This window comes from Danio aesculapii, chromosome 15 (assembly GCF_903798145.1).
Source record: "Danio aesculapii chromosome 15, fDanAes4.1, whole genome shotgun sequence".
Taxonomy (NCBI): domain Eukaryota; kingdom Metazoa; phylum Chordata; class Actinopteri; order Cypriniformes; family Danionidae; genus Danio; species Danio aesculapii.
The window spans coordinates 24737291-24753295 of record NC_079449.1 but is presented as its reverse complement, the minus strand read 5'-3'; the positions used below and the strand labels follow the sequence as shown (position 1 = coordinate 24753295).

The 16005-nt window shown below is 35.7% G+C and overlaps 1 protein-coding gene across 3 annotated transcripts in view; it reads right to left on the bottom strand.

Moving 5' to 3' along the window:
* The window catches only part of usp32 (ubiquitin specific peptidase 32), an 84897-nt gene that overhangs the window by 13782 nt on the left and 55110 nt on the right, over positions 1–16005 (bottom strand). The window contains exons 12-24 of one of the 3 annotated variants that reach the window (XM_056473179.1): positions 15516–15618; positions 13747–13936; positions 11867–12045; positions 8295–8435; positions 5571–5730; positions 4073–4227; positions 3265–3346; positions 3050–3124; positions 2540–2678; positions 1720–1825; positions 1461–1634; positions 1201–1375; positions 967–1118 (exon numbers count right to left, since the gene is read on the bottom strand). In XM_056473179.1, the coding sequence (XP_056329154.1) occupies positions 967–1118; positions 1201–1375; positions 1461–1634; positions 1720–1825; positions 2540–2678; positions 3050–3124; positions 3265–3346; positions 4073–4227; positions 5571–5730; positions 8295–8435; positions 11867–12045; positions 13747–13936; positions 15516–15618 (1831 nt within the window). The remainder of the gene's footprint in view (positions 1–966; positions 1119–1200; positions 1376–1460; positions 1635–1719; positions 1826–2539; positions 2679–3049; positions 3125–3264; positions 3347–4072; positions 4228–5570; positions 5731–8294; positions 8436–11866; positions 12046–13746; positions 13937–15515; positions 15619–16005) is intronic. The other 2 variants (XM_056473181.1, XM_056473180.1) reach the window with 2 other exon arrangements.

Here is a 16005-nt window from a genome sequence, read left to right as displayed (position 1 = left end):
TTAAAAGCAATGCTAAAAATGTGAGTTTTGTGAAGTTTCTTAAAACAGTCCAGAGAAGCGGCATTTCTAATGCTGATGGGTAATGCATTCCACAGCTTAGGCGCACTGTATGAGAAAGCCCTACCACCCATGGTCTTGAGTTTACAGTGTGGCTGACACAGGGTAAGTCCTGATGCTGAACGAAGACTGCGGGCTGGAGTGGCAAGAGTCACCAGGTCACAAATGTAATCAGGAGCTAGCACTTTCACTGCTTTGAAGGTTAAAATCAAGGTCTTATAATCAATCCATGACTTAATAGGAAGCCAGTGTAGTTGTTGAAGTACAGGAGTAATATGGTGGCGTGAGGATGTGTGTGTCAGAACCCATGCACTGGAATTTTGAATATACTGTAAACTTCTGAGAGAACTTGTTGGTAAACCCCCAAAAAGTGAATTACAAAAATCAAGATGAGATGTGATAAAGGCATGGATAAGCCTCTTTGCATCAGGTGAGAGAAATAATCCGTGCAATTTTGCGGAGATGAAAGAAGGCAGTTTTTGTTAATAATGGAAAAAAAAAAAAAATTGACAACCTGTTTTTCCAGGACGATAACACGATGACATGGATAGCATTAGATACTAACAGTGACTATATCAAGATGCAAAATCATAGACAAAAAATGAGACTTAAATATAGTCAAAAAAGACCAACATAATGTTTTTTTTATAATCTGCTCAATGCAATTGTGATGTTCATACATTAGATGAGCAGAACAGATTGTGTGAATTTGTTTTTAGTCGCATTAATGGTGCAGCAGATCTGTAAAATTCCTGTTTGTTTGATTTCATAAGCAATTATTCATCTGTATTTTCACTGATGAATTTACCACTGGATTTAAGGAAGGGTATTCAATACAGGGATAAATGGGAATTCCAAAAGGTCTCTTTGCAAATGCAGCTATTGTCTGTTGTGTTGAGTTGAACTGACCTTGATGTTGGATGTGTGAACTTCGGCCAGTAGGATCTGCTCGGGTTTCAGGCTGCAGAGCTCGCTCAGCTGTTTCTTCAGGCCCATGTACTTCTCATCCATGTTGAGACGGAGCCCGTACCGCACCGGAGTGGAGCCGTCAAGTTTGATGACTGCAAATCAAGAAAAAGCTTTTACGTTAGACTCTGATACCCGCTGATGGGTTTTCAAGTGTTTTTCTCTGCTTTGCTTCACCTGTGATTTCTAAGTGCATGGAGCTGTCCATTGGCAGAGGCAGCGATAGGAAGTTAAAGGGGTCAAAGCGTGCGCTTATGTGGCCACAGGTCTTGCACTTCACCTGGGACCTAAGCTGCCCATGGAAGAGGTCCACAACAATAGAGCGATTTCTCCGCAAATGGTTTTCCCAGGCCTGAAAAGAAGAAAAATTTAGATGTTTTCAGTGGCATAAGAAGCTAATTTTGGCGGGGGCTGAAAAACAAGAGTTTGAAACTGACCTCTGTAGCAACCTCGTGGTCCGGCCGTCCATCACTGTCCTTGAGCTCCACATACGGCTTCTCATGCACACGATTTAAGTCTTCGTGAAGCCCATCCAACAGAAAGGCCAAAAGCTCCTGGGAGTCTTGCTGCTGGAAGCCATTGAACCTCGGCGCGTACTTTGCTATTGTCCACTACAAAAAAAGATTTAACTAAATGATTTACAAAGTGACAAACTTTGGTTTGGTTCTCATGATTACAAATATGTTAACAACCCACCCTGAGTTTCAGAGGCGCAACATTCTTTTGGGTGCCGCTCCATAGTTCCTGTACCAAATCACCATAGCATTTGGCCATGTGACCACGCATTCCTATTGGATTAGTTCTGTCAGGGTGAGAAAGATCATTGGTCAAAAGGTATGACAGATGACTGCTAATCGGAAAAGGTTGGCTAATTCATTTTTCTAAAGCTGCGAAAATTTAAACGATATCTTACAAGACAAAATGGTTGATTGTGAATCTGCATAAAGCACCACGCGAACGGAAGTAACTTTCTAACCAAGAACTATAATGTTGGTCATGGTTTAATCTCAGCCCTCAATCTTACACCCACACATTGCTGGCAGAATGTCTGATGCACATGACACACAAAATTAGAAACACTTCAGGAGTTTCGAAGTGATCATCTGATTGAATAAATCGTACAGGATTTCTCACTGGCTGCTTCGGCCTTTTGGGAGTCTTTGGCCAATAAAAGAGTGAGACTGAAGCTCTAGTTATCTGAGACTAGTCGTGGTTTAACCAATTTGAAACAAAATTTAAATATGTATGGGAAACTTTTTTGCTTAAAATCACGAATCTCAAACTCAATTCCTGGAGGGCCACAGCTCTGCACAGTTTTACTCCAACTTTAATCAAACACAGCTGATTCAAATAATCAAGGTGTTCAAGACTACTATAGACTATTAAGCAGGTGTGAGTTGGAGGTAGTTGGAGCTAAACTATACAGAGCTGCGGCCCTCCAGGAGTTGAGTTTGAGACTATTGCTCTAAATGTTGCTGTTTTGGGTTTAAAAAGACCATTGGTCATGTTTCCTTACCTATTAAGCTCATACAGGTGTCGCCCTGAGATGAAGTACTCAGTGAGGGGCTTGGTATTGCTTACACACTGAATACTGGAGTTCATGAAGCATGTGTTGCCCAGATTACTCAAACCTGTGGCACCTTTCTCAGTAGGAACTGCAAGAGAAATGGGGTAAAATAAAAGTCAAGACTTCACAGGCACTACCACCTGAGTACCATCTCCATGAATTTAATTTCACTTACTCTGTATTTCAGAAAGCTTTATAGAAACATTTTGAGCCCTCAAATATCACACCAGATGTCTGTCTTGATATGACTTTTAAATGGCTTTGTTATGTAATTGCTTCTTGAACTTGCTGCTTTTGTTCCTGTGTTAATAATCTACTCAATGTGCGTTGATACAAAGAATTGTAATATAGCGCCATCTAGGCAAGGTCAAACTCTGGTAAATATTCTGACATTTATAGATGGCTTGGCCACCTTCCAATTTGCATAGATTTTTTTCCAACACTTTCCGAGACTATTACCTTTGTGTCTGTCGATTTTGCTGCTGTTTGCAATGAAAGACATTTCCTCTGGCCAGCTCATATCTTTGTTTCGAACTGGGGAAAGGGAAAGATATTTCATGAATTTTTCCTTGTCCATAAGTAAAATCGTGCATGCTTTGCAATTTAATCCACACTGCTCAGCACATGTGCAGAGATAAGACTTTAATTAAGACAGATAAATGTCACAGACATACCCTCAATGACTAAGTGCTGTTCATCTGGAATTTTCAAGCTTTCTAAAGTGTGATCTTCATCGTCCAGGAGAGTGAGGTAATTCTGTTACAAAGACAATATAAAACAAGATTAGCATACAATATAAATGTACCCACTTTACAATATTACCACTTTAATTATAATACAAATATTGTGGCTTATGGTTTTAGTTGCATCCATCTACAGAAACTATTTATACCTACAGTGTATGTATCATTATTCATTAATTAAAAGTGACAAAAAAGGTATTTTATAGTTAAATAACATTTTTTAAAGTAATCACTGCCGACAAATTAGCTTTGTTTTCTATAAAATATCAAAATGTATTAAAATATGACTATTTTTTATTTTCATATATAATATATTAAAGACTTAGCATGAGTCAATGTAACAAAAATCAATCCAACTCCAAACTGTTGAATAATACAGTACATGCTAAATACTCAGTACATGCTAAATACTCAAATATTGATGAGTCTTCTTGCACTACACAGATATTTTTCCAAATAAATGCTCTCTAGAATTAAAGCGCTACCCCCCAAACACCAGCCGTCAGTGACAAAAGATTGTTCATGCTGGCTGTGATGTAAATGAATAAATAAATCAATAAAAACAAATAAATCATATTGGCCACAAAAGTGGGTGATCGAGAAAGTAGGTTTCATTTTGAAGTATTTCCTCAAAGATCACTGCTGTAAGCTAACACTGGCGTCTTTATAATGAGGATATATTTGCATATGAATAGCTCTAGATGTTCTTTAATCCAGTATCTCTTAAGGAGGTCCCCACCTCGCTGTTGTAAAGCCAGAGGCGCATGTCCTCTTCTTTGATGCGTAACCTCTGGGACAGGTACTCATGAATGTCTTTAATGGTGCACATTCTGCTGAAACAGCCTGTGTATGCCAGCACTCGCTTGAGCGGGGCGTTGGGAGAAGGAACATTACCTGTGTTCGGAAAGAAGAGCAGTTATCAGCATTCTCTTTGTGACATGCAGTAAAACGTTTACAATATTCAAATATACCCCTTAAAGCATTTACACCTTGCTTTGTTATTATATATTTAAAAACAAACTTTACTCTTTATTTAATAATGTAAACTTGATGTAATTTACTTAGTCAAGGCGTACTTTTTGGTAACAAGCATTTTAATACAAGACTGTGAAGATCCAGTCCATATATAAATCATTATATGCACACTATTAAATCAACCAGCGACAAGCAGAAAACAGATCAATATGTACACACGCGCACACACACACTCACATCCCAATACCTGATCGACAGACCGAGGATTAGTTGTAAGGTAGCAGCAAGAAAGGGCAAAGGTCATTTTCATAGGGAACATTCATCAATTCATTAGTCTGGGTAATGTAAATAAAAATCAAGCAAAATGTTTTCAATTAGTCCAAAAAGAAATTAAATACATTTAAAGATTTGTGTAGTAGTTACTGATTTCATAGGAGACATGATTATTTGAGACAAAAAAAGATTGGTTTGATTGCAAAGCAAACAATTACAGGAAATCAGCCAGAGATCTTCCATCTTTACACACGTCTTCTGAGCCTCACAGCCATGACTGAGAGACATGCATTATTTCTAGTCTCACTGTGCTTAAATTACTGTGGATTATCATCTGCCCACTTTCAGGACTCAAAAAATAAAGCCACTAATAGGTCAGTGTTGTCTTCTCACAACATTTAATGTACATTTTTTCATATTTCGGTCACAAAGGGATAGTTTAAACTTAAAGGGACAGTTTACCCAAAAATGTAAAAAACCTGTCATTGAGCTCTGCCTTCAATTTCTCTAAAACAGTTTGAGTTTCTTTTTTCTGTTGAACACAAAAAAAAGATGGTATTTTATCGAATATTGTAATCTAGACATCCACAGTCTTTCTTTTTCCTACTATGAATGTCAATGGCTACTAGTTTCCAACGTTCTTAAAATATTTTCCTGTTATTTGTCAGAAAAACAGAACCTCATAAAGGTCTTGAGGTTAGTAAATGTTCATTTTTGGGTAAAATATCCCTTAAAATATTTGTATGCGTTTTTGTGTGTATTCAGCATGGTTTCATTGCCGTTATATAGTTTTGTTTGAGAAAAATGTAATTATTATTATTTATTTATATATATAATATATATTTATTTAAATCTAAGGCTGAACTCAGAAGATGAAGGTGTTTGGATGAGTAATCCAGACAGGTCATTCTGGTGGGTGTATTTAGAAGATTAGGGGTGCTGGTGGAGGCAGTGGACGAAGCCTCTCTCTTGCTGCTGGCTTACGTTACCTCGAGGCATATGCGGAGGGAACATTCGCAGGCTGCTCATACCCATATTGACCCAGATGTTGGACTGAGGGCTCCGTGTGGCCGGTTGCTGCCGCAGGAACAGAAGGTAAAGGGGGAAGAGCTCTAGCTCTGGTTGAGCTTTGACTGTAGACTTGATAACCTGAAGGAAAGAGTAAAATAGACAGTATAAGTGCTCAAGAGAGAGATGCATGCTTTTAAAAAACTACAGGGTGGCACCTGATGAGCTACATTTAGCAGAATGAAACTGAGAACCTAAAAGGCTAGTTTTAAAGCTCTTTTTGTGTTCATGTCTTATTTAACACTGTATTACATTAAACCTTTACTGCTGCATTCATCTTGACAAAAAAAAAAAATAAATATATATATATATATAATAATAATAATAATATTATTATATATATGTATATATATATGTATATATATATGTATGTATGTATGTATGTATGAAGAGAGCTCTACCACTAAAGATTTTTAAAAAAAAGTTAGCATATTCGAATGTAAAAAATTTTTAAAGCATTTTTGTCAATCAGAATTTGTTATCCCTTTATATTTACACATTGAGAAAAGAAAAAACAAAAAAACATGTTAATAAATGTATTTCACATCATCTATCACCAAGTTTACATATGCAAAAGATTTCTAAAATCACCCCAGAACTGAACCCTTCATGCTTTATATTACTATATTATTTTATAAAGCATTTATATTACACGTGCCACAGAAAAATCGCCAGTGCCCCAGTAAATGCTTTGAGATATGATTTACTTTTTATGCAAGTGTATTTATTAAGAGTGGTAATCCCAGTATAAAGACATTATTCTCTATGTGCAACCAAACCAATGCTGGCAAAAACATTATAGTTTAATCAAAAAGCAAACTGAGCATTTGTGCAAAAAAAACAGACCCATGCACCTCACACATCGCTCCTGCTTGACGATGACAAGCTGCTTTGGAACATGCATGCTCATGCATTGTGAAGCCGGCGTAACTGTCTTATATGTGTCAGCACGTAGTGATTTTTGTAAGTCAACAAAACAAAGTTTAAATAATATGATGGTGATCTTACTTAGGCTAAGCATGGCTTCTGATAGATTGTTTGTATGAAGCAAAAAGGAGGGATGACGAGTCAGGGAGGTAAGACTTAATAAACTTAATTATCAGCCATGAGTCGGGTCTAAGACAACACACAACAGATAATTCTATAAAACATCTTTTTTTTTTGTATTATACAAAATATTAGTATTAGTAATATTAGTATTTTATTCTGATGAAATTAATAATCATGCAAAACATTTCTTAAATTATCTTCGCATCACTCCAGTTGTGTCTTTAGATTTTTTTCCAGTTACATTTAGGATTAGTTTCTATTATTTATTTAGAATATTAACTGTATAATAACAGTAATACTGTTATTAATTTATAATTTATATATATATATATATATATATATATATATATATATATATATATATATATATATATATATATATATATATATATATATATATATATATATATATATATATATATATATATATATATATATATATATACACACACACACACGTATATATATATATATATATATATATATATATATACGTGTGTGTGTGTGTGTATATATATATATATATATATATATATATATATATATATATATATATATATATATATATATATATATATATATATATATATATATATATATATATATATATGTATATATATATATATATGTATATATATATATATATATATATATATGTATATGTATATATATATATATATATATGTATATATATATATATTATATATATATATTATATATATATATGTATATATATATATATATATATATATATATATATATGTATATATATGTATATATATATATATATATATATGTATATATATATATATATATGTATATATGTATATATATGTATATATATGTATATATATGTATATATGTATATATATATATATATATATATATATATATATATATATATATATATATATATATATATATATACACACACACACACGCATTTCTAAACATAATAATTTTAATAACCCATTTCTAATAACCATGATGACACCATGATAATATTTGACTAGATATTTTTTAAGACACAGCTTATAGTATACAGCTTAAAGTGACATTTAAAGGCTTAACAAGGTTAATTAGGTTAACTAGGCAGGTTAGGGTAATTAAGCAAGTTATTGTATAACGATGGTTTGTTCTGTAAACTGTTGAAAAACTATAGCTTGAAGGGGCTAATAAGTTTGACCTTAAAATGGTGTTTAAAATTTTTTTAAATTGCTTTTATTCTAGCCGAAATAAAACAAAGAAGACTTTCTCCTGAAGAAAAAATATTATCAGACATACTGTGAAAATGTCCCTGCTCTGTTAAACATCCTTTGGGAAATATTTAAATTAATATTTAAATATTTATCCATTTCTTTTTTTTGAGGGGAAGCTGTGCCCCAGTAGAGCTTTATGTCTAAAAACGCCCCTGTACAGAAGCACAATCTGTATTCAGGAAACAGGTTTAGAAATATCTGACACCGTTTACTTGACACCATGCGTCACGCCATCAAGAACATTGTGCGTCAAAGGAAAAGCCAGAGAACTGAGATTCACTGAAGCATAAATTACATGCCCATGGTGGTGCCACTGATGGGATATGGGATACATACCGGTCGGGGCAGGCTAAGGTTGGCCCCATACCAGTGGTAAAGTGCTCTCCACACTGGCTCTGGGACTGTCTCAAACTCCCGGCCAGACACCAATTGATGGGACTTTTTCAGTCGACCTCCTTCCAAAGTCAGCGTAGGTGCCTGGACAAAACATAGACACATACTCAAGGGGAATTCATACTGATAGTCCTGTGCAATGACAACTTCCTTCAGTGAATGAATCACACGCACTCTAATGAGGGGTATCAAATTAATTTTTTACTGAGGACCACTTCAGCATTATAGCTGTCCTGCAAGGGCCAGTTAATGGTCTGTAATCATTAACATATTATTAAATAATTGTCTCTTTATTTCATTATAACTTATTAAAGTAACAAATCAATAGATGTATTTACATAAATGTAAAATTTTTTACTTCTCTGGGTTATTTTAACATGAATCCTTTTTAAAAAACTCATTATTCTACCAAAGTAAATAGCACCAGATAAATATCATCAGACACCAATCAAAGTCATTACCTTTCTCCAAAACCTTGTCACATTTCAAAGAAGCAGAATTATGGAACAACAAATCATTTTGATCTGCTAATGAGTTACATATGAGACATTTGCAAATGTCAAACTCCTGCTCAGTTGAAAACTAATGTGGAAACATGGTCTCAAAACAAACAATCATTTTGCTTGATGTAGTTTATAGTCAATATATGATATGTCTTGAGTGATTATCTTAAACTTGCATGGAAGACACGATTGAAGCGCCACACCGAGTTTGAACGTAATATACTCACAATATCTAAATGCGCGTTTGGTGTGAATCATGCTCTTGTGTGCCACATAAAGTGATATGGACAGTTGCATGGCGGATGGGCACCTAGGGTACGCATCGCAGTGGGGCACCGCGTGACGGGGGTGGCCCCAACAATTGTGGTTGTTCATTTAGCTAATTTTCATGAAGGACAACTGAAGATTTTAACTGATCATTAACCAAATAATGGACTGCTCTATTTGATTTAATGAACATTAAAAATAATCTAGTTAATTAAATCCCATAAACAAAATGGGTTTCATTTAAATAATTCATTTAAAATAAAAACAGCAATAGTTACCTGCACCTCAAAGCACATCCTATTTGCTCTCTCTAGCAATAAAGGCAAACTGCTGTAGCCATTTTTGAGATTTTGTTGTTTTGTTGGTAGACACCTAAGGGCTTGGTAAATGAGACGGCAGTACGCCAGAAGAAATACAGTGGGTCAGACAATATTTTTCACCACTTCATATACTTTTGTTGAAAAATTTCTCTTAATTTTAATGTAATTTTTTTTGGTCAGTTAATTACAAATCAAAAAGCCAGCCTACAACACAAACTGTTTTGTTAAAAGTGAATTAGTTCACAGTTTCTAATGATGTCCTATTTTTAATTGTATAACCAAAAAAATGAGTCAGTTTCACTTTAATTGATTTAATCAAGTCGTTTGACCCCCATGAATGAGTCAGGACAGGTTTTCCAAACTATTCTCAGCACTGAACGCCAGGGCTCGTCAGACATTGTGAACTTCAGAAAAAATGCTTGAAGAAAAGGACATTATGGACATTTTTAAAAGTGAAATGCACATTGGATTCTTTTACAAGTTTTAATGGGTAAGTTAAATGTGAAACAAAATCATGATTTCATTGTATTGTCATTTGAAAAAAGAAAATAAATAATTAAAATGTAAAAAAATAATATTGTTATAGAAGTACATTTTTTCAAGAGCCCCTATTATGGGTTTAGCTTCCATGCAGTGTGTAACAGCTCTAAGTGAATTAAAACATCCATCTGAGGTGTAAATCTGAAAGTGCACAGTGTTTAAAACTATTGATTCTTTAACAAAATGAATTGTGTTGGGTTCGGATCTTTTGCTTGAACACATCGACGTCGATACAGTAAATCACCAAAAATGTAGTGCCGGATCCGATAAAATATGAACGCGCCTTTCCCTTCAGACGCTAGCGGAGCGCGAGGGATCAGGGGACTTATCATGACACGAAGATGACGATCACTGACAGATGGAGATTCGGCTGCGGGAAATAAAGGGTTAAAGTTCATTTTCACAACAATAACACAGCATAGCCAACCTAGTGCTGTGTTTGTTCCTGTCATTTTCCTGATTTTTGAAACTATAACCTACACTGCAACGTGGGATTCGTCTGCCGTTTGCAATTAAAAGGAGCAGCAGAGACTATTATGATTGGGACTTTGGCCGACCTTGACAGGGACTTTTACAGTTCATATGGACCAGTTTCTTCTTCCTCCGGATCATAACATGTAAGTGTAGTTAAAATCGTTACCTCATTTTCTGTAGTTTGCAAAATATATATTTAATTGTGTGTAGTAACTTGTAATCACTCCGTGCGGCTTGTAATCCCTTATATATTATAGATCAGTGCTTGTACTGTATCTCTCAGGTTAAATCCAAAACCACATTGAAAACGCGATGCGTGCTTCTTCCTTTACCGGTTTAAATGCGTTTCAGAACTCACAATCCTCTGCCGTTTGTCTTTGCTATGGGCACCATCAGCTGTTCCTCACACGCGTGGTGCGGTCAATTATCAAAATAGTTCAACTTTTGCCAATGTGTGGATTAATCCTGAATGTGTATCATTGTTATTAAATGGGGTTTGTTACTTAGTTTTAAGAGTAGAGTAATATGTTGGTGTTTAACAACATTACTTTATTGCATTGGGTTCTCACATACTCTGTGCTACTTCATAGCCGTTGTAGGCGTTTCTCTGAGTCTTACGCTGAATGCAGTCAACCAATCACAACAGACTGGGTCATCGGACCAATCAATGCAGATTAGCCTCATGCAAAGGAGGGGTTTGAGAACAAATGAATCACTAAATGAATCATATGGGAGTTGTTGGGGTAATTAGGTAAAAATAAATGCATATTATAAGACCATGAAAGTGACCTTGCATGCATATCAGCCTGTTGTTGGAGACCCCCAAAACCAAAATATGACCTTTTATAATGCATAATAGAGGCTCTTTAATGTGAAATAAACTATAATAGGCTATATGACATGACACTCATACACACTGTTTTGATTATGCAGCAAGGGCTCCTTCTTCACTCTTGTGGGAGGGGGGGCTATGCAGTTTGACACATGTGGTCTAATGACACTTATGAGAGCTAGAGTTTGGATGAAGGGCTGGAGAGGACCGAAAATGTGCGTTTTGGCTTCAATACTGCTCTGCGTCATATCAAAGAACAATTTGTATGATAATACATTAATACAAGAGTGCAAATGTGCTTGTGACAAGGCATTACTGAAGCAAGCAGTTTTAGTCATAATGCTTTCAGCTTCTCATAAAGACTGTAACACAAATGTTACAGACCATTCATCAGAGGATTAATTTGTTCCAGACCATTTCAATTTCAAAAAATGGCACTTTAATGTAGTTTTCTCTGCAGCTATATTTAGATAAAAGAAAAACAACTTGAAGGTGTTATTTCGCCTGCAGGACTTTTAAATGCACTAGGGCAGACACTTTAGATTTGAATAGTTTCTTGGTTTCAGTTGCTACGCTCACCTTCATGGGCTCGGTGGTCACCAGAGGCTGGTTGTCTATCGCACCGGGTCTCTGCATGGCCAAACTGTTAGGCAAATGGCCATTGGCGCTTGAGAAACACTGGTTGTTGTTGTCAGAGATGTTGTGTTGCCGAGCAAAGCACACGTCTGTGGCAGAGGAACTGATGTGTGGGGTCAGGCCTGAGGAAGTAAAAGAAAAAACACACTGTAATGGAGGACGGATGAAATTTAGCCTTCATGTCATTTTATTTGACAAGAACATTCGTTTTATTCCCTTTTCTCTGTTTGGCTACTATGTTTCCATCATTTTTTTAAATAATGGCCTTAAAAGGATTGTTCACTCAAAAATTGAAGCTCTGTCATTGAACACAGGAGAAAATATTCTGGTGCTCTGGAAGTCAGGTTACAGGGTTCCAGTTACTTCATAATATATTTTTTGTATTCAACAAAAAAAGAAACTAAAATATGAAACCACTTGGCGATGAGTGATTATTTAATATTAGAGCAATTAACTAGTAATTAATTGTTATGTGTAATTAATAAATATTTAGGATGACTCCCTTCAGCGTAAAAAGCCAGGTTTCCATCCTAAAATGAAGTGAATCTTTTCAAAGTTCACAATAATCATGTTGTTAGAGTTGCTGACTGTAGTTTTGTAGACTCTAGTAACCAACAGTAAACAAGGCAAACATAATGGAGACAGCTAATTAGTCAAGCTGATTAGTAAAGTTCACCATGTCTGAGTTTAATCGGCAAATGCATTTCTATCTCCTATTGTTGGCATTAACCTTTGTTTCGCACAGTCAAAAACTACCTCAAGGAAGTGTGAAAATCTTTTTGGGAATAAATGGATTTTTACTTGAAATCTGGTGTTTCCCATGGGTTGAATAAATTTTCAGACAGAAGGCCTGATTTTATTGCTATAAATAAATAAAAGATGCTCAACTGATAATATATGCTAATGTATGTTTAAGTATGTATATGGTTATACAGTATATATTCACTGTATTATTCATTATTTATTTATTTAGAGTTTTATGCTATTTTTCTTATATAATTAAACAAATTTTGAGTATGGGGTGTCGTGGTGGTGCAGTAGGTAGCACAATTGCTTTATAGCAAGAAGATTGCTGGTTCGAGCCTTGGCTGGGTCAGTTGGTGTTTCTGTGTGGAGTTTGCATGTTTTCCCAATGTTCGCGTGGGTTTAGTCCGGGTGCTCCGGTTTCCCCCACAAATTGGGTAAGTTAAATTGTCTGCAGTGTATGTGTGTGAATGAGAGTGTATGGGTGTTGCCCAGAGATGGGTTGCAGCTGGAAGGTCATCCGCTGCGTAAAACATATGCTGGATAAGTTGGCGGTTCATTCCGCTGTGGCGACTCCTGACTAATAAATGGACTAAGCCGAAAAGAAAATGAATGAATGAATAAATTTGAGTACTATGCATAGATAGTACACCTGGCAATAATGTCAACTGTATGTTGTTTAAAGTCTCATACTCAGGTTCAAATGTAACTTGGAATATTGTTTGATTGAACACAAACGAGTGTTAACAATAAACATAAAATAATAAAAATAAAATAGGAAAATCTGGTGTTTCCATCACTCTTTTCTCATGTGATTTTACTCAAAATGTGCATTAACACAGGGTGATGGCAACTCAGGTATTAATGAAAATAAACTTCAAAAGAGCAGTATTTATTACAAAAAGAATTATTTTGCAACAATGTAAATTTTTTTTTTTTTTTTTTTAACTATCATAATTGACTAATGTAAAGCATCCTTATGGAAAAAAGGTATTAATTTTTAATAAAAAAAAAAAACTTGATGAAAGCTTTAAATTGTACTCTTAACTCTAGCGACTGTACTTCAGCAAAGTACTTACTATTACCAGTGCTCTCTGAAGCCTCGGATGAGCTGGAGATGTTGTCAGGGAATTTTTCTTCAGGGGAACTTGGGGAACGAACCACTATTCCAATTCTGTTCAGGATAGGCTCTACAGATGCGGCAGACTGAGAACTTCTCATCCCGCTGCCCTGCACTGATGGCTGCTCCATGACAATTGACTTATTATCCTGGAACACAACAGAATACATATAAAAAAAAGCAAAGCAGGATTTGGTCAGATTACCAATTTTGCATTATGGGGGTTTTATTTACAGACAATGTAAATAAAAACCATGTGACAATGTCACTTCTTTACATTCAGAAAACATGTTGAAATCTGCTTTCTAGTAGTTTTATTAATCTTTGTATACCCAAAGTTCACATTTCATTTCATCGCTACTCTTTTCTGTTTTCTGCTGCTGATGCTTGGAATCATCTGCAGCAGACCTTAAAGCTCAACACTTTTATTCCACTATCATCCTTTAAAAATTCGATCCAGTTAATAGTACAAGATCCCTGCGCTTGGGTTTAGTTTTTCCTTGGTTTTATATGTTATTATCTGAATTTGTGAAATTGTTATTGTATTGTGTCACTGCTGCTTCATATCTGCTTTTTATGTTAGCAAAATAATGACTCCCTCTTGGCCAGGTCGTCATTGTAAATGAGAACTGGTTCTCAATTGACTTACCTAGTTAAATAAAGGCTATTAATATTATAAAATTTTGCTTCATATGTTCAGCATTACAAAAAAAAACATTACACTACTGTACTAATTTGTGGACATCTAATGTCTGGAAAAAATAATTCCAGGTCTGATAATTGTACACTATAAAGGGCTTATATTGTCACAATCACCAGCAATCTAATCCTTACGGCCCATTCCCACGGGACGTCAGAGTCAACGCTTTCCATTCACTCTGATTGGGTCACGTCAAGCGTTGCGGAACTGAATTGTGGGTCAGTCGGCATCGCTTAAGTGGCATTGCTCGCTGCAGAAGTTGGCACTTTCTTAACTTTTCAAGCGCCAACGGAAGCGTCAGCCAATCAGATTGCTGTATGCAAATACACCAGCTCGGCACGTAAGCCCACACTTCACACACACCCTCTGTCAAGTGTTGACGTTGAAGCCCTGTGTGAATCGGGTGTTACAACCACACAGACCACAGAGAACTACAAATCCGCCATTATATGGACTACAAGGTCCAGTCATGTGTTCCAAATCATGATTGATTACACTTACACAGCTGGTAGCTGCTCAAAGACTGATTACATGGACTTTAAAAGCAGCACAGACACACACACACACACACACACTTGTTGCTGAGTCTTGTTATACTGTCACTGTGAACATTACAACACGTTTCCCTTGCCTTGCCGTGTTTTTGACCCTTGCCTTGTTTGTTTGTTTATGATGTATGCTTCCTGCCTTTTGACCATTCGCCTGTGTATTGACCACGACTCTAGATTGCCCGTACACATCTGTTTGCTCCTGTGTTGACTATTGCTTGCCTGACCATTCTGTTAAATAAACCTGCGTTTGGATTCGCACTCTGTTGTCAGCATGACTTCACATTACACATATAACATTACATTAAAGTCTTTTTCATTATATCCACAATTTTGCTTTAACGACAGGTCATAGTTCTGTTTTAGGCTGTTGTTGTTATGAATACTATAATCAATGGTATTTGTTTAAAGAAAAGTAAAAGGAAGGCTAATTTATCATGACATGATCACTTTTTTTTGCTATGTATAAAGAATACTCACATATCTGACATAGTCTTTCCACTGCTGCCACCACTGCATGGAGATCAGGAACCAGTTTTGACTGGGCTGTAAACCGTGCCTGCTTTCCCTCTCCAACCAACCCCTGTGCAGGCATACAAAAATCAGCATAGATACACATTCAGTCAGTCAAAGAGCTATCATATTTACACAAAGCACCAAAAATGAACCAACAAAACATTTCTTCTGTCATAAGGCATCAATAATAAACTTGGGCAGAATAGCCAAAGCAATAAACCTGACACGCTGATGCGGTACAGTATTTATAGTGTCTTTTTGAGCACCGTCAGTACTGCTGGAAAACCTAATTGAAAATGAAATTGTGTTCTCCATCTCTGCCTTCTCGAAAACACTGATAGAGGCAACGGAGGTACTATGGATCCTTATAAACAGACAGATCCTAATCATGAGGAGGAGTGAAATACAATACAGCCCTCGCAAGGCTTGTTTAAAAACACAGAGAAAGTGCTCC